Source organism: Carettochelys insculpta, chromosome 6 (assembly GCF_033958435.1).
Source record: "Carettochelys insculpta isolate YL-2023 chromosome 6, ASM3395843v1, whole genome shotgun sequence".
NCBI lineage: Eukaryota > Metazoa > Chordata > Testudines > Carettochelyidae > Carettochelys > Carettochelys insculpta.
This window is the reverse complement of record NC_134142.1, coordinates 122,875,617-122,899,837: the sequence shown is the minus strand read 5'-3', so window position 1 is coordinate 122,899,837 and position 24,221 is coordinate 122,875,617. Positions and strand designations below refer to the sequence as shown.

At 59.3% G+C, this 24,221-nt stretch overlaps 2 protein-coding genes across 6 annotated transcripts; both read right to left on the bottom strand.

Moving 5' to 3' along the window:
• Positions 1 to 488: 488 nt before the first annotated feature.
• SLC5A2 (solute carrier family 5 member 2) lies at positions 489 to 12,960 on the bottom strand. Of its 5 annotated transcripts, none has more exons than XM_074998205.1 (15): positions 12,864 to 12,960; positions 8,249 to 8,320; positions 7,586 to 7,690; positions 7,443 to 7,502; positions 7,051 to 7,155; positions 6,804 to 6,909; positions 6,624 to 6,704; positions 6,008 to 6,237; positions 5,612 to 5,747; positions 5,377 to 5,484; positions 4,509 to 4,659; positions 4,194 to 4,362; positions 1,819 to 2,034; positions 1,403 to 1,553; positions 489 to 1,171 (listed from the first exon to the last, which is right to left on the bottom strand). In XM_074998205.1, exons 2-15 carry the CDS (start codon positions 8,315 to 8,317, stop codon positions 945 to 947), a joined length of 1,914 nt encoding a protein of 637 aa, XP_074854306.1. In that variant the 5' UTR covers positions 8,318 to 8,320; positions 12,864 to 12,960; the 3' UTR covers positions 489 to 944. The 5 variants fall into 5 exon arrangements, with proteins under 5 accessions (XP_074854306.1, XP_074854307.1, XP_074854308.1 ...); XM_074998206.1 differs by having other exon boundaries at positions 6,008 to 6,159; XM_074998207.1 differs by lacking the exon at positions 6,624 to 6,704.
• A 4,537-nt stretch (positions 12,961 to 17,497) lies between these two features.
• On the bottom strand, positions 17,498 to 23,722 carry LOC142014952 (carbonic anhydrase 4-like). The gene is made up of 9 exons (XM_074998283.1): positions 23,705 to 23,722; positions 23,240 to 23,345; positions 23,102 to 23,131; positions 22,436 to 22,600; positions 21,667 to 21,815; positions 20,977 to 21,066; positions 20,685 to 20,757; positions 19,806 to 19,969; positions 17,498 to 19,353 (listed from the first exon to the last, which is right to left on the bottom strand). Exons 2-9 carry the CDS (start codon positions 23,316 to 23,318, stop codon positions 19,153 to 19,155), a joined length of 951 nt encoding a protein of 316 aa, XP_074854384.1. The 5' UTR covers positions 23,319 to 23,345; positions 23,705 to 23,722; the 3' UTR covers positions 17,498 to 19,152.
• Positions 23,723 to 24,221: the final 499 nt, after the last annotated feature.

The following is a 24,221-nucleotide window of genomic DNA, read 5'->3' as shown; positions in this document are numbered from 1 at the left end:
GACTGGCTTTTAGTACATTTTTTAAAAGAGGAATTCCATCAAGTGGGGGGTTTTGTTCGTCATCCTTAGAAGCTCTTAACCCCTCCCCAGCCAGGGTGGGAAACGCAGCAAAGGGCCCTTGCCCCTCTCTCCCTGACTGACATGGGAGCAGCGAGCCACGTCCCTCTCCAGCCTGGCACTTCGGCCGTGCCCCCGCCCCTGGCTTCCCTAAAGGGCCCCTGAGGGGTGGGAAGCTCAGGACTGGGGCAGTCCCATATGGGGGAGGGGTGACCCCCAGCCAGCCCCTTTCAGCTGCCTGGTGATTCTGTCCCTTTTCTGTCTGGTTTGGGGAGAAGCCAGTCCCATTCCAGGCACCTCTCGTCCTGGCACAACCAGTCCCTGATCTTGCTTTCAATTACGATCAGAGGAAGCTGTGCACTGCCTTGGGAGGCCCTAGCACTTGCTGGTTTGGAGGAGTTCTTGAACAGGCAGACAGACAGACTCAAATATATCCTAGAATTGTCTAGTTCTTCCACTCCAGGCTTTCCCCAGCTTGACTTTCACAGTGGGGAGGTCAGTGAGGGCTGGGGGCTGTCCCCCTCCTGTTTGCACCCTCTGTCTGTGGTCTCAGTACTGGGCGGGGGTGGGGGTCCCCCAGAGCATATCTGGGGGAAGGGAGGTTACACAAGCCCATTGCTGACCACTGCGGTGCATGGCTGGTGGGGGTGGGGGGAGCCTCTGGTATTGGGCAGAGGGGAACCTGCCTGCCATGGGGTGGGGGTGGGGGTGGGCTGGACTAGCTGGAGGGGGGTGTACAGGTTTAGGGGGAAGGGCTAAACGAGATGATTTTGACCATAGGGTTTATCTGGTGCCATTGCCGGGGGAGAGCTGGCAAGGATGCCCTGTGGCACAGACAGGAGGTGGCATGGGAATCCCATGGCACGGCCAAAGGGGCGGGTAGCAGCTCAGGCGTAGTAGCCCCACAGGAAGAGGGCGCTGGCCATCATGATGATGGCGTTGAGGTTGACCACACGGCTCCAGGTCGGGTGCTCTGCGATGTCTGGCAGCTGCTGCGGCTCCTCAGCCTCTTTGGGCACACTTGAGTCCGGTGTCCTCTCCACCGTGCCCCACAGGTGGCACAGCCAGGCCATGCAGCGCCCCCGGGAGCTCCGGGGCCGACCTGCTGGGGCAGCTGGAGAAAGAGAAAGAGTGAACAGCGCCCCCTGCTGAACCTCCAGCCCTGCCCCCTGCAGCACAGCGCCCCCTGCTGGGCCCCCACCCTGCCCCCTGCAGCGCAGCGCCCCCTGCTGGGCCCCTGCCTGCCCCTGCAGCACAGCGCCCCCTGCTGGGCTTCCCCCCCCAACCCCGGCTCCCTGCAGCACAGCGCCCCCACTCTGCAGCACATAGTCCTGTTGTGCCCCACCTTCCACCTCCAACACATGCTCCACTGTCCCATTCTCGGCCACGCCTGGTTGCTGCCCCCGTTCTCTCCGTCTCCTCTCCTCCTCCTCCGCCATGTCCATCTCCACGTGCTCCGCCTTGCTGTGACGCAGGCTGAACACCAGCCGATGGAGCTGGGTGGGATGCGCGTGGGGGGAACACGGTAAGACCTTTGCACTGAGACATCCAGCTCCCAGCTCGCCCTCGCCCCGAGGCACGCGTGCCCTCCACTGCTGTCCCGGATGCCTGGGTCCATTTTCTCTCTCTCTCTCTCGGGGGACGGGGGGGAGTACCCTGTCTGGACATATCCCCACACTGGACTCTCCCACGAGGAGTGAGCATCCTCTGCAGCTGCCCCGGACTCCACGGTCCGCTCCCTCCCTCCCGCGGGTTGCTCACATTCTTGTCGGGGATGGGCGGGGTGCAGAGCGATACCACCAGGACCAGGCCGACGCTGATGAGGAAGAGGATGATGGCGAAGTAGAGGTAGTGCACGCCGCAGATGAGGCGAGGGCAGGCGCTGGGGAAGATGCAGCTGCCAGTGCCGTATGCGAATTCAGGCAGCATCCGAGCCAGGCCCATCAGCAGCCCCCCGACCAGCCCCCAGAATGCCCCCTGTGTGGAGAAAGGGGAAGGGGTCACCCTCCATGGCCCCCCCATCCTCCCACTGCCAGGATGCCTGGGGTCCCCTCCCACCCTCCAACCCCTCCTGCTCTTCCCCTGCCCACTGGCCTGGGTCCCCCCATCCACTGTCTTCCCTGTGCCCAGCACTTGGGTCCCTGCACCCTCCACCTCTCCTCCATCCTCCTACTGCCCACCTGCCCGCCCAGATGCCTGGGTTCCTTGCACCTTCTTGTGCTCCCTCAGCTGCCTGCTGTGGGTGCCACGGCCCCTTGGTCTCCCTGAACAGTGACACAGGCACTGCTGTGACCCGGCTGAGCTCATGGCCCTGTCCAGCCTGAGACTTGCAGGGTGCGACTTGGTGCAGTGTTTATTGCCGCTCCCTGTTCCTGAGCAGCTGCCCTGGAAGGCTGTGGCCACACAACAGAGGGGTTCGGCGCTGTTTCGAATGAGCTATTTCGCAACACCCCAGCGACACCCAAAATGCACTTCAAAATAGCCTCCAGCCATTTGGAAATAGCACAGCCGGCCCCAGAGCACTAGTCTGTGGCTTCTGTTTCGAAACGCCTCTTTCCTCCTGCAAGGAGGGTCACCGGTTTCGAAATATCGCACCCGTGACTTCCAGCTTATTTGGAAAGAGGATGTGTGTCGCGTTGCCGCTAGCAAAGTTACTCCAAGCGACCCGCTGTTAGCTCGGAGGGGTAGCCGTAGCCGAACTGTGATGCACCGGGCAGGGAGCAAATGCCACCAGGTGTGAAACGCCACTTTGCCAAAGGAGGGGCTAACTCCAGCCCAACAGCAGCTGACCTGTAGCGTCTGTCCTTGCAGTAGGGTGATGCCTATGCCGGGGGGGATGGGCTATGGGACTGTTTCCCTGCTGTGTGGACATCCGGGCATAGTCCTGGCAGACTCCTAGAGCCTGGGGCCGTGCCTGGGTAGCTGCACCAAGCTGGCTTGAATGGGCTTCCCTGGATATCCAGGGCTGGCACGTTACTAGGGCTCTGCCGAATTCTGGGTCCATTTGGAACATTTTCACAGTCATAAGAGTTAAAAAAAATCCTGAAGTTCACCATTTCCGCTCTTTAATTCTGCAGTGTCCTGGTGGTGTAACTGGAAGGGTCCTGACCCAAAAAGGGGTTGGCCAGGGGGCTGCAAATGTATTATTGGGGTACTGCTATCCTTATTTCTGTGCTGCTGCTGGCCGCCTTGCTGCCTGTAGAGCTGGGCACCCAGCCAGCAGCCGCTGCTATCTGGTCAGCCAGATCTGAAGGCAGCGCAGAAGTAAGGGTGGCAGTATGTCAACACCCCCCGCCCCCGCAACATGTCCTTGTGACCCCACTGCAATCCCCCCTCCCCCAGCTCCAGGATGAGAAACTCTGAGCTCAGGAAATCTGCATAGCATAGGTGAAAAGCACAAATAAGACCAGATTTCACAGCCTGTGATGTCTCTTTCGTGGCTGGGAATTTGCAGGGTCCTGCTGTTACAGATGGTTCTGCCACATTGACTCACTGGAGCGGGTAGGTTTAACCTGCTTTGCCCTCGTAACCTGCTCTCATGTTTCTTCATCTGAGTCACTGAATGGTTAGCGAGGTTGTTACGGGCCCGACGACCAGCCTGGGCTGCAGTGGGAGAGCTGAGCTGCAATGACCTGGGGCGAGGGACTGGGCCGGTGGGCCAGGGAGTAACCTGAGTATTGTGTGTTGTGGTGAAAGTCTGCCCTGAGACTGGTGTTCACATGCTTGAGCTGGTCTAGATGGTGTCAGCACTCCACACTGCACCCTCCCCACTCCTCACTATTTCCTGCACTATTCCCATTGCCCGGACTCCTGGGTCCCTCACTTACCACTGCCCAGAGGCCTTGCTCCTGCCCGACCCCCCCAGCTCATGCAGCCTCCAACTGCACAGACATCTGGGTTCCCCATGCCACCAGCGCCCCACCCCATGCCTGGAAGCCTGGGTCCCCCACTCCACCAGCCCTTCCTCGCCATGCCAGGATGCCTGGGTCCCTCATACCACCGGCCCCTCCTTGCCATGCCCTGACACCTGGGTCCCCCACTCCACCGGCCCCTCCTTGCCATGCCCAGATGCCTGGGTCCACCACTCCACCGGCCCCTCCACGCCATGCCTGGACACCTGGGTCCCCAGAACTCACAGGCTCATTGACCCTCTTGACGAAGATGGCAAGGAAGAAGACGGCCGCGATGGGTGGCGCCAGGTAGCTGGCGATGGACTGCATGTAATCGAAGAGCTGCCCACCCTGTGCCGCCTGCACCACTGGGATCCAGGCAATGCTGATGACCACAATGCACAGGATCCACACCCTGCCCAGAGACCATGGTGAGGGGCAGGGCATGCTTGTGGGGGGTCAGCGCCCCGGTGATGACTGGTACATGGGCTATGACTGGGCTCACAGCAGCCCTAGGGGCATCGCACTCCCCACGGCACAGGCCCCCGGGTGCACCCTCACCTGCCCACAATCAGCAGCTCCCTGGTCCTGGCCTGGGGCCGCAGGCGGCTGTAGATGTCCATGGTGAACAGGGTGCTGCTGCTGTTGAAGATGGAGGCCAGGGAGCTCATCAGGGCGGCCAGCATCACAGCCAGCATCAAGCCCCGTGCACCTATAGGGGGCGACAGAGAGTCATATGGCCCCCCCCCTCCCCATGACGCAGCCTCCCCTGCTGAGCCCCTGCCTGCCCCCTGCACCACAGCACCCCCTGCTGGGCCCCCAGCACCATGCCCTGCACCACAGTGCCCCCCGCTGGCCCCCAGCACCACTCGCTGCACCACAGCGCCCCCCCGCTGGCCCCCAGCACAACCCCCTGCACCACAGCGCCCCCTGCTGGGCCCCCAGCACCACGCCCTGCACCACAGTGCCCTCCGCTGGCCCCCAGCACAACCCCCTGCACCACAGCGCCCCCTGCCGGGCCCCCAGCACAACCCCCTGCACCACAGCGCCCCCTGCTGGGCCCCCAGCACCATGCTCTGCACCGCAGCGCCCTCCACTGACCCCCAGCACCGCGCCCTGCACCACAGCTCCCTCCACTGACCCCCAGCACCACAGCGCCCCCTGCTGGGCCCCCAGCACCACAGTGCCCCCTGCTGAGCCCCTGCCTGCCCCCTGCACAATGCGCCCCCCTGCTGACCCCCCAGCACCACCCCCTGCACCACAGTGCCCCCTGCTGGGCCCCCAGCACCACCCTCTGCACCACAGCGCCCCCTGCTGGGCCCCCTGCGCCACAGTGCCCCCTGCTGAGCTCTGGCCCGCCTCTGGTTCCTGCAGAATGGTGCCCTCCAGCAACGCAGGAGGGCAAAAGCAACCGGCTCCAGCTGCTTACCGTCAGGCATGAGCTTCACCACCAGCTTGGGGTAGGCGATGTTGGAGCAGCCAACTTCAGTGCCGCAGATCCGCTTGCACTCCTCCGGCACCACGCAGGCCACCTCATCTGGGGAGAAAAGGGGCTCAACGGGGGGAGCCGGGGCTCCAGGCAGGGGGGCTATGGCCTGGGACACTGGTAGCCCAGCAGCAGTGCCCAGCTGTCCCTAGCCCCGGTGTGCTCAGGGGCACCACACCTTTGTAGAGGATGCGGCTGATCATTCCGGGCATGACCATGAGGAACATTGGCAGCAGCTTCAGGTACCCGCAGAGGATGCAGCCGGCTTTGACGTGCGTCAGGCTCTTGCCTGCTAGGCAACGCTGCACTATCACCTGCGGGCAGTGAAAGCCCCAGTAAATGGCTCTGTGCCAGCCTGCCCCACCCCTACAGCTGGATTGGAGCTGGCACGCCCTGGGGGATGGGCCCAGAGCCATCCCTCCGATCCCCGAGCAGCCAGACACTGGGGCTGGATCAGACCCGGCATCCCCCAGGTCCCACCCCCCCCCACCCCCAGCACTGAGCCAGCCAGTCCCTTGCCCTGGGTGCCGGCGCCTCCAGGGGGAAGACCAAGGCCCCGTGGCCTACTCCATACCTGGTCGCTGCACCAGTACCACGTGGAGACAATGGTGAGGCCGAAGATGAGCGCAGGCCAGGGGAGGTCTCCGGTCAGGGGGTCGCGGAGGAGGTGGAAGGCGTCGGGGCGGGGCTGGTAGCAGGTGGCGGAGATGTTGTACAGGGCCGGGGCTGGCGAGAGGGTTGTGTTGGGAATGGCCTCCAGGTAGCGGGCAAAGAGCCCCCGATAGCCCCCCACCTCGTTAAACGCTGCAAAGCAACCAGGCAGGGCGCTGTGAGTGGGGGGAGCGCAGCAGCCCGCTCCCCACAGCGGGGAGGGGCAGGAGCTGTAGGTACAGGGAGCATCCCCCATTCCCAGTGCCCCCCACAACCAGTGCCCCACCCTGCTCCCCCTGCTGGGGCTGGAACCACCACTGCCCCCCCACCCCCACATCCAGTCCCTACCTGCCTCCTCGCAGTGTCTCTGCTGGGGCTAGAGTCGCTGGGCGCCCCCCCACAATGCCCCCAGTGGGGCTGGAGTCACTGGGAGCCCTCCCCCGGCCCTGCTCCCTGCAAAGTCCGTGCTGGGCCGAGAGGTGCCGGGCGCTCCCTGGGAGCTGCAGTCCCTGCCCCGCCCGCAGGCAGGGCTCACTCACCAAAGCCCATGAGGATGAAGGCTCCCGCGATGATGACGAAGGTTTGCACCGTGTCTGTGTACATCAGGGCCGCCAGCCCCCCTGCGAGAGCAAGGACGGGGGGTGGGGACAGAACCCAGGCGTCTTGGTTCCCAGCCCCCCTCCTCTCCTCCAGCCCCAGCCCAGCCGCAGCCCCCTTACCTGTCACCGTGTAGATGGCGGTAATGATGAGCAGGGCAATGACGGCCACGTAGATGTCCCAGCCCAGCGCCTGCTGGATGAAGACAGCCCCGGAGAACATGTCCACCTACAGGGGGCGATAGAGGGCTCAGCATGGGAGGAGGTCACAGCACCCCCTGCTGGGCACAGCACCTCCCCCAGCCAGCGCTCCTGCCCCGCTGCCCCCAGCCCAGCCCAGCCCCGCCCCGGAGGAGAGGGAACCACGCACTGAGATTTTAGTGAAGATGTAGAGGAAGAGGGAGAGGACAGAGAGGTAGATCTGGATTCGCTGCCCTCCGAAGCGCTTCTTCAGGTACTGGGGCATCGTGATCACCTGCAGGGGGAGGCGGAACAGAATGGAACCCAGGAGTCCTGGCCCCAGCACTGCCCCAACAGACCCCATCCTCCTCCCGGAGTGGGGGACAGAACCCAGGCGTCCTGGCTCCCAGCCCCCGACTCTAACCCACGAGAGCCCCCCACCATCCCAGAGCTGGGGCAGAACCCAGGTGTCCTGGCTCCCAGCCACCCCCCCAACCCACAAGAGCCCCCTGCCCTCCCAGAGCTGGGACAGAACCGAGGCGTCCTGGCTCCCAGCCACCCCCTGCCCAGTGTGATGCTCACCCCAGCAGTGAGGTAGACGGGTACGAAGAGCCACCCGAGGAGGAGGACCACAAACAGAGCCTGTGGGGAGAGGGGTCAGGGTGGGGTGATGCCGCAGAGGAGGCAGGGCAGGGGCAGGGCTATGGGCACAGAGAGTCACTTACATTCCACTCAAAGCCGGCCACAGCCAGGCCGTTGGCAGCCCCGGTGCCAGCCAGGCCCACGAAGTGCCCACTGCCGATGTTACTGGCAAAGAGCGAGGCGCCCACCTGCAGTGCAGGTGCGGAGACAGCGTGGGCAATGGGGAGATGCCCCAGGCACTGCCCCTAACACCAACCCCTGGGCACTGCCCCTAACACCAACCCCTGGGCACTGCCCCACCCCCAACTGCCTGCCCCTGGGCACTGCCCCTAATACCAACCCCTCCCCCAGGCACTGCCCCTAACACCGACCCCCGGGCATTGCCCTAATGCCATTCCCTGCCCCTGGGCACTGCCCCTAATGCCAACCCCTTCCCCTGGGCACTGCCCCTAACACTAACCCCTGCCCCCCAGCACTGTCCCAACCCCACCCCTGCCCCTGGGCACAGCACCTGACACCAACCCCTGTCCCTGGGCACTCCTGCTCCCAGTCCCCCAGTCTATGGTCCCTCGATGTCTAGCCTTTGCCCCTGCCTCATCCCTGCTGCAGCTTGGGTCAAACAGGACCCCACCCCCATCCTGCCCGAAACCGATGGGGAATCCCATACCCCGCCTCCCCCCGCGTACCTGTCCTCCTGCCCACATCTGTCTGGCTGTCTAGCGCCCCCACCCCATTGCAAAACTCACCGGCCACCAGACCATGTTTCTACCCGCCAGGAAGTAGCCCCCGATGCTGCTCCGGTTGGTGCGGTACATGGACTGTGGGGGCGAGACCAGGAGGAGGGGATTTGCTGTCGGCCATGTGTTTGCTTTTCTCCGCCAGCTCCGGAGATCCCCACCCCGCTTTGTCTCCTCACAAGGGGTGAATCCCCAGAGGGCTGGACCAAAGGCTCCACTCATTTTTCCATCCATGTGCAGAATAAATTTTATTCTGTGCCCCATGGCATGTGCCGACATGCACCATCCACAGCAACCCATGCTACCGGCTGCAGCAGCTTTGATAATCAGCTGGGTGGCATCTGAATCTCTCCTGGGTGGCTGGCCATGTACTCAGCTTATGGGGAGCCCTGTGCTGGACCTAATCACCTTGGCCCTTTAGTCATGTAGGTTGAACTAGAGCAGATCTGTTAAAGAAACATCCCTCCCTGCTGGTCATGGAGAACCAGCCAAGGCCTGGAAAGTTGCTCCAAGAGTAAATTCCAACCCGCCCTCCCCCCCTTAGAAAAGTATTGTCCAGCTGCACCTCCGGCCTCTGGGTCAGACCTGTTTGCCAGACCCCCACAGAACAGCCGCAGTGGGGCTTACCGAAGGGCTCTCTAGCCCAATCTTCTGCCTTCCAACAGTGGCCAACACCTGATGCCCCAGAGAGGGTGAACTGACTGGGTCATCAGCAAGTGGTTGGTCCCTCCCCTGCCATCCATCGCCAGCCTCTGACAAACGGAGGCAAGGGCCACCCTCCTTGCCCAGCCGGGTAACTGCCATCGATGGACGCAGCTGCCGTGAATTTATCCAGCTCTTTTGGATCCCTGAGAAACTTCTGCTCCTTGCAGCATCCACTGGCCATGAGTGCCACCTGCTCCCCATATAGACGGCCACACCCTGTGATCAGACCCACCCACTTAAATGGCTCTTTGTTAAGATAAGTAGCCTGAGCTCCTGGAGCCAAGCCCCAGGGGGCAGGGCTGGAAGGGACCTCAGGAGGTCATCAAGTCCAGTCCCCTGCCCAAAGCAGGACCAACCCCAACTAAGTCATCCCAGCCAGGACCTTGTCAAGCCGGGACTTAAAAACCTCTAGGGATGGAGACTCCACCAGCTCTCTAGGAAACACATTCCAGTGCTTCATCACCCTCCTGGGGAAGTAGTTTTTCCTAATATCCAACCTGCACCTCTCCCTCTTCAATGTCAGACCATTACTCCTTGTTCTGCCATCTGACACCACTGAGAACAGTTTCTCACCCTTCTCTTTAGAGCTCCCCTTCAGGAAGTTGAAGGCTGCTATTAAATCACCTCTAAGTCTTCTCTTCTGTAAACTAAACAAGCCCAAATCCCTCAGCTTCTCCTCATAGGTCTTGTGCTCCAGACCCTTAATCATTTTTGTTGCCCTTCGCTGAACCTGCTCCAGCAAATCCACATCCTTTTTATACTGGGGGGACCAAAACTGGACACAATATTCCAGATGTGGCCTCACCAGTGCTGAATACAGGGAAACAACCATGTGTCTAGATCTGCTCGAAATGCTCCTGCTAATGCACCCCAGTATGCTAACAGAAAAGTTTTGAGCATGAGCTGTCGTGAGCACAGGCTCACTTCATGAAAGCTCATGCTCAAAACTTTTCTGTTAGTCCATAAGGTGCCACAGGACCCTTTGTTGCTGTTACAGATCCAGACTAACACGGGTACCCCTCCGATACCTGACCCCAATATGCTGTTAGCCTTCTTGGCTACAAGGGCACACTGTTGACTCATATCCAGCCCTTCATCCACCATAACCACTAGGTCCCTTTCCGCTGTACTGCTGCTGAGCCACATGGTCCCCAGCCTACAAGAATGCTTGGGATTCTGCTGTCCCACGTGCAGGACTCTACACTTGTCCGTGTTTCCAAGGCAATATCCTTTCCCCTGAAGTCGTGGAGGCCAAGCCTGAAAGTGGAGCTAGTTCAGTGGCTTAATCTCGTCAGAGGTGGTGCCACAGCTCCTGGTCCGGGGGGCTCCCTATCAGAGACCAGGCAGAACTGGCTGTGTGGGTGTATGGGGACGTGCCTGGAGCAGCCCGGTAGGGCTGCAGGATGCCAGCCCCAGAGCTGGTATCCCCAGAGCTTCAGGGCGGGAGGGAGCCTGGGGGTTGTAACCGTGTGAGTGAGCGGGGGGGAGAGCTGGTCTGGGAATGGGGTAGGGGGAGAGCCAGGAGGGAAGAGGAGGAGGGGTCTGGGGGAGAACCAGGCACAGGACAGCAGGGAGTAAGAGGGGCAGGGGACCCGGGCTGGGAAGGGAGAAGCGAAGGGGGGAGATAGGCAGGGATGACTGGGAGAAAGGAGCCAAGCAGGGATGGCAGCACAGGGCTGCTGGGGCGGGGGGGGGGGCAGAGCATGACAGGAAGCTTTGGTGGGGGGGCAGAAAGAGGAAGGAGCCAAGCTGGGCAGAGGACCACCTGGGGCAGAGGTACACAGGGGGTTGCTGGGGGCACAGAGGGGCAGGGGCACGTGTTTCCATTGGTGGTGCACATTCACACTTGCCTTGGTGCATGCAACAAAATTTATTCAGCCTGTGGAGGGACAAAGTTTGAGGGGACGCTGGGTGCGTCTCCCACATTGCTGGAGACGGGGGGGTGGGGGGGGGCCTCAGGTGTGAGCCAGCCTGGCCCAGAGCGAGGAATCCCACAGCAATGATCACAGCTTGCCTCAGTAAGTCAGGGGGGTCCTACTGTAACCCACAGATGTGGGTCACAGCCCCATGGAGTGGCACCTAGACCACTGACAGAGAGCCAGGATGAGTCTCCTCCAGCACCTGCACGGGCGCTGAGCTCGTGCTGTAGCGGTGCCCGCACTAAGCACCAGAGGTCCCAGGTTCCAGTCCCCCTCTGGGTGGTTACGCCAACGCTTGGGGCCTTTGCTGTGTGGAGGAGAAGGCTGAGGTGCCCCCAAGGAAGAGATGACCTGGTGGGGGTGGGCTGTGGTTGACAGGGGCTGCAGTGACTTATTAATATAAGGGATGTTGGGCATGATGCAGTTCTTCTCCCTGACTAATCTGTTGAAATTTATCCCTCATTACAAGCCCCATACGCATTCCTGGAGCTTGTCCTTCCAGGTAATAATTAACACCTTCTTCCCCCGGCCCCGGCCAACTGGAGCTGCGACCAGTGAGCTGCGACTAGGCAAAGAGCAAAAAACAACCGTACGGCCAAGGTGAGGCCGTGAGATGGGACCCTCCTAGGGCAGAGGAGAGGAGCTATTATGGGTGGAAGGGACAGAGATGTAAAAGGGGTGGTTGGGCCAAGGACAGCCCCATCCTAGAGCCAGCAGTTTGGGTTCTAGATACATCAGTCATGCTGCCAACTTGGGTTCGAGGCGTGTCAACCACCAAAGCCAGTTGGGTTGCAGAGACAAGCTGAACACAAGGGCTTAGGCATTGTGGTGTTTTGCATGGGAAAGTCACTGGGCCAACCCTGGGAGCACCAAAGATGGAGCTAGTCACCAGCCTTCCTACACAACCAATGAGGAGAACCTTAGGATGGGAACCACAAATCCCAGCGTGCAAGGTGGGGAGCCAGCCAAGGTGGGGAGCCACCAAGATGTGGTGTCCTAACTCCTGCCCCCTTCCTGGAGTTCTCCTTAATTCCAGGCTGCAGAGAGGCACAACTGGGAACCCATTGCCTGGGGACCAGTGGCTCCTTTGTACCTCCTGAGAATAAGCCAAGCACCTGCCTGGCTCCATATAAACCAGCCAGCAGTGGTGCCCAGGTTGTGACTTCCAGCCTGGCGCTTGGAGCCCTCAGCCTGGGGTGGGGGTGGTTCCTAGTTCAATCCTCCCTTTCCCCTGCCTGAAGAGCAGGGACTTGGACTTCCCCCCTCTCATGAAGTGAGTGGATACTGTGATGAGGTAGTGGTTGGGTGGATAGAGAGTGGTATATGGGGTGGATGGGGAGGAAGGAAGGACGGGCTGATGGAGGGATGTGTACAGAGGTGGATGGATGGAAGGAAGGATCTGATGGGGTTGGTTGGGTACTTCGCTAGAAGGGGGTGAGTGGGTGGGTCGTACACAGGGGTGTCTATGAGGATGGGCCGATAGGTGTGTATAGGACATCTGGCTGGCCAGAGCGTTGTGTGTGGGGGTGAGTGGGAGATGGGTGGTTAGAGGGGTATCTGGGGGGCTTGGTGGGCCGATGGGTTGACAGAGGGCTTTGCGTGTTGGTGAGTGGCAGACTAGGGGTTGTGCAGGGGGGCTGGGTGGAGAGGTGCAGTGGTGAGAGATGGGTCGTTGGCAGGGGATGGATAGCTAGGGGGTGTTATGGGGCTGGGTGGGTGATGGGTCGTTAGGGGGTGGGGGTGGATAGACAGGGGTCAGCTGTGGGGACGGTGGGGTCAATAGTGGGGTGTGGACAGGAAAGCTGGCTAGAGAGAGGCGGATGGATGGGGCTGGGCAGATGTCCTGAAATCAAATTGTGGGTCTAATTTGGGGCTGGTTCATTCTGTTCTGGATCCAGGGCCCTGCCTGGTGGTTGGGGGTCCCAGATGAGAAAGCCAGCTCTCTACCTGCCCCACAGCCACCGGCGCTTTGGCAACAGGCCGCGCCCCATGTCACCTACCCAGAGCCCCACGGTGACGACCAGAATGAAATAGCCCACGATGACGCTGATGTCGGCGGGGTTGTTGATGGCAGCTTCAGACAGCGGCAGCCCCTCCATGCTGTCTCTCTCTCTGCCCCTAAATGATGTCTCTGGGAAGGGCCCCTGGGGGCCAGCGGGGCTGGTTAATAGCAAAGCTGGTCATGGGGCCGGATCGGTGATTAACCAACCTAGCGGCTGCAGAGAAGGAGGAAGTAAGAATGAGTCCCAGCCCCCAGCGATGGGGACAGAACCCAGGCGTCCTGGCTCCCTGAGCAAAGACAGAACGCACGTGCCCTGCCTCCCAGCTCCCACCCCTGCCCAGTGTGATGCTCACCCCGGCAGTGAGGTAGACAGGTACCAAAAGCCACCAAAGAGATGGGAGCACCCTACAGCTGGGCTCTGGCAAGGAGAGGGGCTGGTGTATTAGCTGGGGCCCCACAAGTGCACTTGAGGGAGCCTGGGCCCCAGGCTGGGCTGTGAGAGAGGGGAAGGGGCAGAGAAATAGGGACTTGGCTGTCACAGAGGATCCGTTCACTCGCTCCTCTGTGTTGCACAGACCTACCAGCTGATGGGGATTTCCAAAGAACTGGCCTGAATAAACCAAACTGGCCGGATTCGGCAGTGGAAATGCGGCAAATGGACTTCGCAGCATCTTACGTGACCGCCTGCGGCGTCTGTGACGTTTGGCCACAGAACGGTCCCTGCAGCGCTCCAGGCACAGGAGATGCAGCCGCTACGGACGCAGGACGTCCGGAGACCCGGCCTGCCTTTGGCGAGGCAGTTGGTGTGGGCTGCCTGTGCCTTGCATGCCACTGGCACAGAGCAACATCCCGGCTCTGTGGCAGAGGCGGAACGAGCCCGGAGGTCACTGAGGCCCTCAGATGAAGGGCACTGGAGTTTGCACACTGAGTGGGGTGGAAGAGTAGAGGGGACCAGGGCCAGGGAAAAGGGACGGAGTATAAAATTCTGTTGTAGTTATATCTGATTTCGGACACTGTTGTAATAGTTCACCTGTATCTGACATCAACCTCAGACTGAAGAGCGTGAGGGGTGAGTGTTCAAACTATCTTGTTGCTCTGTTTTGGTGCTGATATCGTCTTTGTGCTAATGAAAGTCCATGTTGTGTGAGTGAGGCCCGTGGGAGAACATGTCCAGATGTTCTGAGGGACCAGAACAGGCACGGGATGGTTGCCTGTCTTCATTACAATGTCAGAAACGGGCATATTGATGGCCCTGTAGAAGGAAGCAGACAGTCTTCAAGGAGGACCAGCTGGATGGGACGTAGAGGAGAGAGAAGAACAGCTTAAGGAAACACAAAAGCAGTCCAGTAGCACTTTAAAGACTAACAAAATAATTTATTAGGTGATGAGCTTTCGTGGGACCGACCCACTTCTTCAGCTCTTAGCCTATGATCTTAGCCTATGACTGCTTTTTGTTTTGATAGTATATAGACCAGCACTGCTGTCTCTCTGTTACTATTCAGCTTAAGGAAACATTAAGAAACTTGAGAAGAAGCAAGCACCAGCGAAGGGATGCCAAATCCACGGATCCCAATGCAAGAGACCTACTCTAAGGAGGGGGCTGCTGTGCCACAGATTTTGGGTTCGTCAGCCACTTCCACTGGGATCTCAGCCCAGGCCAAAAGCACCTGGTCCTGATCCATCCTCGTAGTTCATTAGCTTGGCTGACTAATTGAAAGCGAGCGACATACTGGTAACTGTAACATCAAATGGCAGGACTCTGTGTGTGTGTGTGTGTGTGTGTGTGTGTGTGTGAGTGAGCACATGCTATCTGCTTTTCTACTGTAAGTGTGGCGCATTGGCTGACACCCTGAGAAAGATCCTGTGTGCTTTTTATAAACACAACAGGGGAGCGTGGCTTGGCCATGGTGTGACCTCAAGCTTCACTTGAACAACATCACCAAAGCCGCCTCAGGAGAATCCTAGATCTCTCTTGGGAGGGCAGGTACATGAACACTAGTCTCCCGGGGGCCTTGAACATGACCAGCATTGAAGCCATTATCATTCCCAACAACTTCGTTGGACTGGTCACGTGGTTCGGGTGTCTGATCAGCGCCTCCGCGACAGAGTCTGTGTTCCGAGTTGGAGGCAGGGCAGAGGGGCGCTGGGGGCAGAGTAGGAGGTATAAGGACGTGCTGAAGGAACACGTGAAAAACGGCAGCAGTGGTGTTGACACTTGGGAGAACCTTGCTCAGCACCGTCCCCAGTGAAGAGCGGTGATCCGTGAGGGGGTGGCGCAATTTGAGAGGTCCCACTGCAGGGCAGGTGAGGGGACGCAGAGAAGAAGAAGAGAGCAACAAAACCTGCCTCAGGCCCCCAACAGTGACCAACACCTGCCCCTTCTGTGATAAGAGCTGCAGCTCCAGAATCAGGCTGGTCAGCCGGGAAAAGACCCGCAAGCAGGAGTGACATGAAGCCGGCCTGCTCGTTGTTGAGTGACCACTGAGAGAGAGTTACGTGAGGCTGTGTGACAAGCACAGAACCTAGAGGAAGTTTGCAGGACAGCGTTTCTTGTGTGTTGTGTTTACTGTCCCCTATGCCAGGGCTGGATGGTGCTTTGCGCAGTTGGCGAATGGGGGTGTGGAAATCTTTTTGAGTTTCACTGAAATATTCTCTTAACTTTCTGAAAACTCTTTTTGCGAAGGTCGAAGCTGGGTCAGCAAACCCAGTCGTCCTTTATGGCCCAAAGGACTAATTATTAGCTGATACTTGTCAACCATTTATTCCCCCCGACGTCCTCTCCCCCGGAAATGTAACCCTTCCTGTTCCCTAGGCCCACTGACCAAAATCAGAGGGGACACCGTGTTAGTTGGTATCCGCAAAAATAACGAGAAGTCCTGAGGCACCTTATAGATGAACAGATATTTTGGAGCATAAGATTTCATGGGCAAAGACCCACTTCTTCAGATGCATCTGATGAAGCGGGTCTTTGCCTATGAAAGCTCATGCTCCAAAAAATCTGTTAGTCTATATAAGGTGCCACAAGACTTCTTCATATTTGTTCAAAATCAATTAGCTCAACCCAAAAGAGGGCCTGGGGTTTAACCATTGTCTTTATGATTGACTGCATTAGAACTAGACATCAAAGAACTTTAATTAGACTTAACAAGCCCTGTTCTCCTTATCGAGACCCCCACAAAACATCAGTACGGTACATTCGGGCAGCGGAAGCAGCCTAGTTCCTCGGGGAGTTAAACGGTGACATTTCGTTGCTTTCAGCGTTACAGCCAATCCAAGCCCCAGCATGTGTATGTCTATTAAGGGAACCCTAAAAATGCCCCCTGCTTCCCCCATGTTGAAGTGAGAAGCCCCCAAAGCCACTGGAAATACATGGACTTGGCCACACTCCCGTTGGCACACAGACAGCAGGACTCGTTACCCCCAGCTGGGGGCAGCACCCCAGGGCTTATTTCTCCCAGTAGGACCGAGAACAGGGCTCAGGGCTCCAGAAGGGGCAGCGTCTCACACACACACATACACACACACACACACACACCACACACACACACACACACAGATTGTCTCCTGTTTGATTCTTAAATTACCAATTTATTATTATTTAAATTATTTTACAGTCATCTTATTAACATTTAACTTATATATTAACATTTTACTAATAACATTAACATCTTATTAACTTGTTAAATTATTGCACAGTGACTATTACAAACCCCACCTGAGCTCAGAGGCCAATCGCGCCCGGCACTGCACAGACCCAGACCCAGACCCAGACCAAGATCAAGGCTCCATTGTGCTAGGAGCTGCACACACATGGTGGGACATGGTCCCTTTCCCAAAGAGCTCCCAGTACACGCTGACCAGTGTTCCCTATAAGCTGAGCACTTAGGCGGCTGCCCAGGAGAGCATCGGGTGCCATCCAGCTGATGATCAGAGTGGTGCATATCTGTACATGCCTTGGTGCACAGAACAAAATTCATTCTGCACATGGGGGGGAGAAAATCGGAGCGAACACGGATGGTGACCACTTAGCAAACTCCAAACCCTAGTGATTAATTCTATAGCCCCTTCTGAATGCAAACAGCACAGCTCTTCCCAGAAGCTACAGAGTTAAGCCTCACAATAAACCAGGGAGCTGGTTAGGTATGATTCTCTGTTGCCCCTTCTCAGCCTGAGCAGCTTGTCAGATTCTGCAGGAAGGCCCAGCTGGCTGTCGCAAGAGAAGGCATCTGATGGTCACTGTGATGCAGTCTTGGAATGTACAAAGTCCTGCTTCTTTGAACACAGGCAGGTGGTGCTCAGCTATTACCCCAAGCTGCTTTTAGCCAACAGGGCCAGGAGTTCCCTGGCTTTTCCCTGGTCACAGGGAGCTCGCAGGGCACTGCCTGGTATCCCACATCAGGGCCACTGCAACTATCCAGTAAAGACACCCCCTTGAAGTGCCCAGCTCCTCAGCCATCACCTCTTTTGGACACAGACTTGTATCTTACCCCTTCGTGGGATGGGACGGGGAGGGTGGTTTCTAGGCTACCCTGTAAACTGCCTAAACTATGAACTCCCCAGCAGTCCACAAGCCTGTGTTGTCTTCTCCTCAGAGGGTCCCACCAGCGTCAGGGCCTACAGGTAAGTCACCACCCAGCAAGCACCTTTATTCTCAAGGTGAAAGCACGACAGAGAAAACATACAGAGAACACCACAAGAACCTCAAAAGCTCTTCAGAGATCACCTCAGCCCCAACCAAGGCTTTGGCAGGTGATCAGGGCCTTCAAGGCAGGAGTTCCCAAGAGCTGCTAGATCAACTACGAATCTCCCTCAATTGGAGTCCTTCCTTTTATCCAGTTCAGGGCTCTGGTCTTGTCCTCCCTCAGCAGCTCAGCAGACAATGGGTAGCGCATCAGCATGTTGGATGCAGAGGTGAGATGTCACCTTGATGTCCTTCAAAGCCTCTCCTAAGGATCCCACTCAACTGACTGTTCATCCTTCAGACACTTCTCTTGGAATCACAGAACATTAGGCACTGGAAGGGACCTTGAGGAGTCATCAAGTTCAGCCCCCTGCCTCCACAGCAGGACCAAGCACAACGTAGACCCTCACAGACAGACGTCTAGCTAACCTGCTCTTAAATATGCCAATGATGGAGATTCCACAACCTTCCGAGGCAGTTAGTTGTGTCTTCCCTTAAAGCTGGTTCATGCAATCCCACAACAATGCAGCACCCGCTGCCTGTTTAACACAATGCGTTCCTAGAGCACGTGAACTTAATTCAGCGAGGTTTGTCTGGGTTCGTCTAGGGAATTGCAGGAAATTGCTGCCTCCACCACAAGTGACGTTTGGCCTTGTTGCCTTTTACACACACACACACACACACACACACACACACACAGAGCAGGGCTCATATCTTCAGCAGGGGACAGTAGGACAGACGGACAGACAGGGCAGGGTTCATTTCATCAGCAGGACAGATGGGTGGACACAAACGGTGGGGGGAGCTCACACTGCCAGCAGGTTGGACGGACGGACACTCTTACAGCTTGTCTACACTGCTGGCTTTTTGTGGAAAAACCCCTATTTTCTGGCGGGGGGGGGAACCCCTTTGTGTCTACACTGGAAATCTTCTCATTCTGCACTAGCAGGACACTGAACTCAAAATAGTCACTCGACCAAAAGGAACAACTCTCGCTGGCCCCCTTTCAGCTTTGAAACAGACTCTGCGTGTACTAAGCAGAGGTAATTACAACTTCATTGGTCTCCAGGAAGGCGTCCCGCCATTGCTCTTGGTTCGCCATTGGGCTCGCCTGTGGGAGTGCTCTTTTCGGAAATAACTGATTTCAACGGTCAAATGTCAACATCAGTTATTTCCGAAAACACCCTGCAGCACAGACATCGCCTGACACACAGACACAGGGCGGGGCTCACCCCTCCGGCAGAGGACAGTAGGACAGACAGATGGACACACAAGGCAGGGCTCAGATCTCCAGCAGGGAGCAATAAGACAGACAGGTGGACACACAGGCACACCACTCAGTAAACCCCCCTCCACGCACGCCGTCTGAACTCCTGGGGCTGGGGAGGCTCATGCTTCATCGGCGCGTCCCCCTCAAGTCTCAAAGAGGGCTGCGATCAGTGCTGTCGCCTTGCGGCAGAACCTCCCCCCATTACACAGATGGGGAAACTGAGGCCCAGAGCAGGGCTGGCAGTTCATCATGGTCTAAAGGGAGTCTGGGACAGAGCCGGTCCCAGCTCCCAGCAGCCCCCTGCTCCTGAGCAATGCCCCGAGGTACCAGTCCCCGCTACAGATGCCAGATGAGGGCTGCGGTGCTGAGCAGTAGGAGGAGGAGGGCTGCAGGGTGCAGGGCGGGGGAGGCACTATGGGAGTTTTGCAGGGCTGCCGAGGCCTGCACTTGGCGATCCCCGAGGCTCTGGACAGGCCGGAAGTTGTTGTACAGCTTGGAGCCGTCTTTGGAGCGGAGGATGGAGGGAAACGCATCCACCTGGGAGGAGGGAGAGAGGTTAGTGGGGGAGGGGCCCCATAGGAGGGAGGCAAAGTTGGGGTGCCCTGCGGGGTGGTGAGCAGGACACCCTGTCAATGGGGAGAACGGGGGCGGTTTTAGTAGGGATCGCTTTGCAGGGGAGAGGATGGAATGTTTGAACAATGGGGGCGGGGCGAGCCGGAAAAAGAACCCAGGAGTCCTGGCTCCCAGCCCCTCACTCTCCCCACTGTTGTTCACGCTAATCTTTTCCATCTGGGGCAGAATAAATTTTGTTCTGTGCGCTGCAGTATGTGCAGGTGGGCACCACCCTTAGAATCACACGCTGACAGCTGTGGGTGCGCACTAACCAGCTGGGCGGCACTGGAATCTCTCACAGGCAGTGCGGCTGCCCCCCCAAAGCTGGAGAGAGGACCCCGGAGGAGACCTGACTCCCTCCCTCCCCCCACACTCACCACATCTGGCGACACCAGGATGGGGTCAGGGAAGACTGTCCAGATCACGGCTTCGGTGCAGTTAGGGGTGGTGAGGGAGCCCTTGTAACGGTAGTATCGGGCGAGGTCCACCGGACCCAGCAGATCACTCAGGGAAAAGACATCGTCCAAATGCACAGTGTTCCCTGGAGGGGCAGACAGAGAGAGTGAGGGCCCTACTTGGCCCCTCCCAGAGCTGGGGCTGGAACCCAGGAGTCCTGGCTCCCAGCCCTCCCCAATTCACTAAACCCCACAGAACCCAGGAGTCCTGGCTCCCAGCCCTCCCCATTTCACTAAACCCCACAGAACCCAGGAGTCCTGGCTTCCAACCTCCCTCCTCTAACTCACTTACCCCTACTCTGCTTCCAGGTGTGGGGTCAGAACCCAGGAGTCCTGGCTCCCAGCTCACACTCCTTTGTACCATTAGAAATTGCTTCACCTGTCATTCTGTCATGCCCCCAGCCCCTCTGCGCACCCCACCCAGGCTCCGCCCCTTAGCTGCCACCTCCTGAGTCATTGGGGTGAAGGGGAGATGTGAGCAGCTGGGGGGCAAGTACTGGGGGCCCTGCCCCAGCAGGCTTGGGGCATGGGGAGGTCTTGGTGGAGGAGGTAGGGTGGGAGTCAGGGCAGAGCAGGGGGTGGGGCCATGGTCCAGGCACCAGAGGAGTTTCCAGCCCCACCCATGTCAGAATCAGGTGGTTCTCAGCCCATTTATCACGGTGGGCCCCATCCAGCACTGCCTGGATAGCCCGTGGATGTCACATGGGCCCAGCTCTGTGCTGATTGGGCCACACGTGGCCCATGGGCCACTGGTTGAGAACCACTGCCCAGCCTAAGGCAACTCAACCCCATCATACTCACTCTCCACAGGCACCTTCTTCAGGCACTGGGTGAAGGAATCCCAGGCATCAGAGGAGTCCGCCTGGTCTGAGGCCTGAGGGACAAGATCCCATGAGTACACGCAGGGAAACTGAGGCACGGGGGGTGTGACTCATCAAGCAACTGAGGAGACTCCAGTCCTACCTTGAATCATTAGATGCCACTTCCCCTTGGGAGAACCCAGGAGTCCTGCTGCGCAGCCCCCGCAGCCCTAACCCAGGAAACGCCCCACCACCCACGGAGTCCTGGCTCATCGCCCTGCCCTGTTGCTCACCTGGAGGAAGAAGGCCAGCACAGCGACGCCCTGGGGATCCTGGAGGGCATCGGACGTGTTCAGATTGTTCTTGGTATGAACAATGTGGAGCTAAATGGGGAGAGAGAACAGTTGGTGAGCACCCCTACAGAACCCCCTGTCAGGCTTCCCCCAGCTCCCCCCACAGCACAGCACCCCCCTGCTGCGTCCCCAGACCCGCTCCCTGCAGCGCAGCACCCCCTGCTGGGTCCCCAGGCCCGCTCCCTGCAACGCAGCGCAGCGCCCCCCTGCTGGGTCCCCAGTCCAGCTCCCTGCAACGCAACGCAGCTCCCCCTGCTGGGTCCCCAGGCCCACTCGCTGCAGCGCAGCGCCCCCTGCTGGGTCCCCAGTCCCACTCCCTGCAGCGCAGCGCCCCCCTGCTGGGTCCCCAGTCCCGCTCCCTGCAACGCAGCGCAGCGCCCCCTGCTGGGTCCCCAGTCCCGCTCCCTGCAGCACAGTGCCCCCTGGTGGGTCCCCAGTCCCGCTCCCTGCAACGCAGCGCAGCGCCCCCTGCTGGGTCCCCAGTCCCACTCCCTGCAGCGCTGCGCCCCCTGCTGTCCCCACATCACAACACAGCACCCCCTGCTGAGCAGCCACCTCTGTTCTCAACCTCCCAGCCCCCACTTGCTCTGCAGTGAGGCACTGGAGGGGGCCCCCTCTCGCCTCTCTCACCTCCATGTCAAATTGTTTGTCACTGATGAGATGCTCCGAGCCAGGCTTCTGCTTCCCCTCGCCCCAGTGCAGGTGGAAGGACTGGGCCGTGTAGACATATGGGAGCCCCTGCCCACGGAGACGGAGCCCATCTTCTACATGCACATACACTGTAGGGGGGAGAGAAACCCACCCAGGCGATGGGACCGGGGTTCCCTGTCAGCTGAGCCTGTGGGCGGACGCCCAGCAGAGGTTCAAGTTAGCAGAGCGCCCTGTGTGTCTGCTGGGGGTGCGCATCTGCGCTTGGCTCAGTGCGCAGAATAAAATTTATTCTCCCCACGGATGGAAAAAATTAGAGGGGGCCTGGTGTCAGAGGGAGCCCTGGGTGCTCGCTGCCGAGGGCTGGCACCTGGCAGGGCAGGGCAAGTGGGGCAGCGGTGCCCACCTGTGCCCCTGCTTGAAAAGTGCCACCTGCTGCCAGGAGCAGTGGATCAGAAGCTGCTGGGAGACATGCCTCTGGGCGCTGTGGGCAGGTGGGATGCAGCTCCCCTAAACTGTGCTAAAGAGAAGGCAGAAATCGGGGGGGGGGCTTGTATCCCACTTCCCCTCCAGGGGGACACAAACAGGCTCACTCACCCTGGGTGCTAAAATGCCTACTTCTGGCTGTGGGACCCAGGCGTCTGGCCCGGCAGAGGGCGCTCACCCCTTGCCCCCAGACTGGGGTGGGGATGGGACTCAGACATCCGGCCTGGCACAGGGCGCTCACCCCTAGAGGCCCGTCTGCACCTACCTGTCTTCCCATTGTTTTCCATGGAGCTCAGCTTTTCCCCATCCTCATAGCCAGTGAGACTCAGTGCATCTAGCTGGGCATTGGGCACAGCCGCACTGGTGTTGATGTTGATCGGGGACTGCTTGAGGCCATTGCACTGCCCCAGAGCTCCCCAGGTCGCCGGCCCTAGGAGAGAGGAGGAGCCATCAGGGAGGGGGAAGGAAACGGGGGAGGAGTCAGAATGTTAATCAGCAGCTGTCACCCACCCCAGAGGTGGTTGCATGAGGTAAATTTTAATCTTGGAGTCAGGACTCCTGGGTTCTGTGCCCAGCTCTGCCAGGGGAGGGGGCCCTGCTGGGGCAGAGTGGGGGCACTGGGAGTCAGGATGCCTGGGTTCTCTCTGGAGCTACCACCAGGAGGGCTGCCTAGTGGGTTAGTGCAGGGCAGACTCTTGGGTTTTCCACGTGGTGCCGGGAGGGGCTGGTGTCCGTCCTGTGGTTTATGCAGTGGGTGGAGCTGGGCGGGAGGACGCCAGTGCTCTAGCCCTGGCTCTGAAATGCTGACTCTTCCCTTCCCCGTGCCTCAGTTTCCCCACCCATCCAAACACACAGCAGCGCAATTAACTCCCTCTCTGGGTGTGACCGGAGGGCCCCTGTCTGTGTCCCAGGGGCAGCCGGGTTCTCTTACCGCACTTGGGGTCTGTGTAGCACCAGGTATCTGCAGGACAGACAGAGATGGGGGCAGTCAGAGCAGAGAGGTGGCCAGGAAGCCCATTCTGTTGCCCCTTCCTAGGGGCTGGGCCCGGGGGGGGTGGGGGAGCGGTACCTGTGGCACTGGAACTGGCGTGGCCAGCTCCCAGGAGCATGCCCAGAGCGAGGAGGTGCTGCACCCAGGCGGGATTCATCTCTCTGACCTCGGCTGCTGAGGGGAACTGGTGGCAGGGAGTTGGAGAGACAGGAGTTAACAGTCCTGCTCTGTGCCGGCCAGTCCCCCATGCTGGAGCCAGGCCAGAGATGGGGCAAAACCCCAGCCCCATGTCCCACCTCCCCTGCCAAGTCTGATGCCCCATGAGGGGCTGGGCCTCATCCCCCCTTGCTCTGTTCAGGTCCCATCCCTCCCCCAGAGCTGGCACCACTCTAGGGCTCAGGGTCCATCCCCTCCCAAGGGCTAGTACTGCTCTTGGGGCTGACCCCCTCCCCCCTGAGCTGGTGCCCTTGAGGGTCCAGGCCCACCCTCCCTCAGTGGCACCCCTCGAGGGGCCAGCCCCTGGGGATGTTCAGCAGCTCTCACCTGTACTGGCTGGCGGGGAAGTCAACACTGCAGGGTGAAGGGCTCCTGGCTGCTCCTTATATACCCAGCTCACTGCCTAGCCCAGCCCGGCTGGCTGGGTGGAATTACAGGGCAGGATGAGTTACAAACCCCCGGGGAGGGGCAGGGCCGGGGACCGAGGGAGGGAAGGAGAAAAGCAGGTCACCCGGAGAGGAAGAAGGGGTGGCAGGCGGGAGGCGGGGGGAAGAGGGCTCCTGCCCCCTAGGGTGCCAAAGTCACCCCTTTGTGGCCACAGCCAGCCCCTCGATGGCCCCAGGGTGTGGGGGAAGCTGCCCTAAATACATGACAACTGGTGATTTTCTTGGAAGGGATGCACGGGGAAGATGGTGCAAGGGGGAAGTGACAGGGCAGACTGGCATGGGACAGAGCACGTCCCCCACTGTCAGGAGAGCACCACCCCACTACTGTGGGGTGAGGGGCTGCCCAGGAGTCACTGTCCCTTACTGCTGGGGAGAGAACCCAGGAGTCCTGGCTCCAC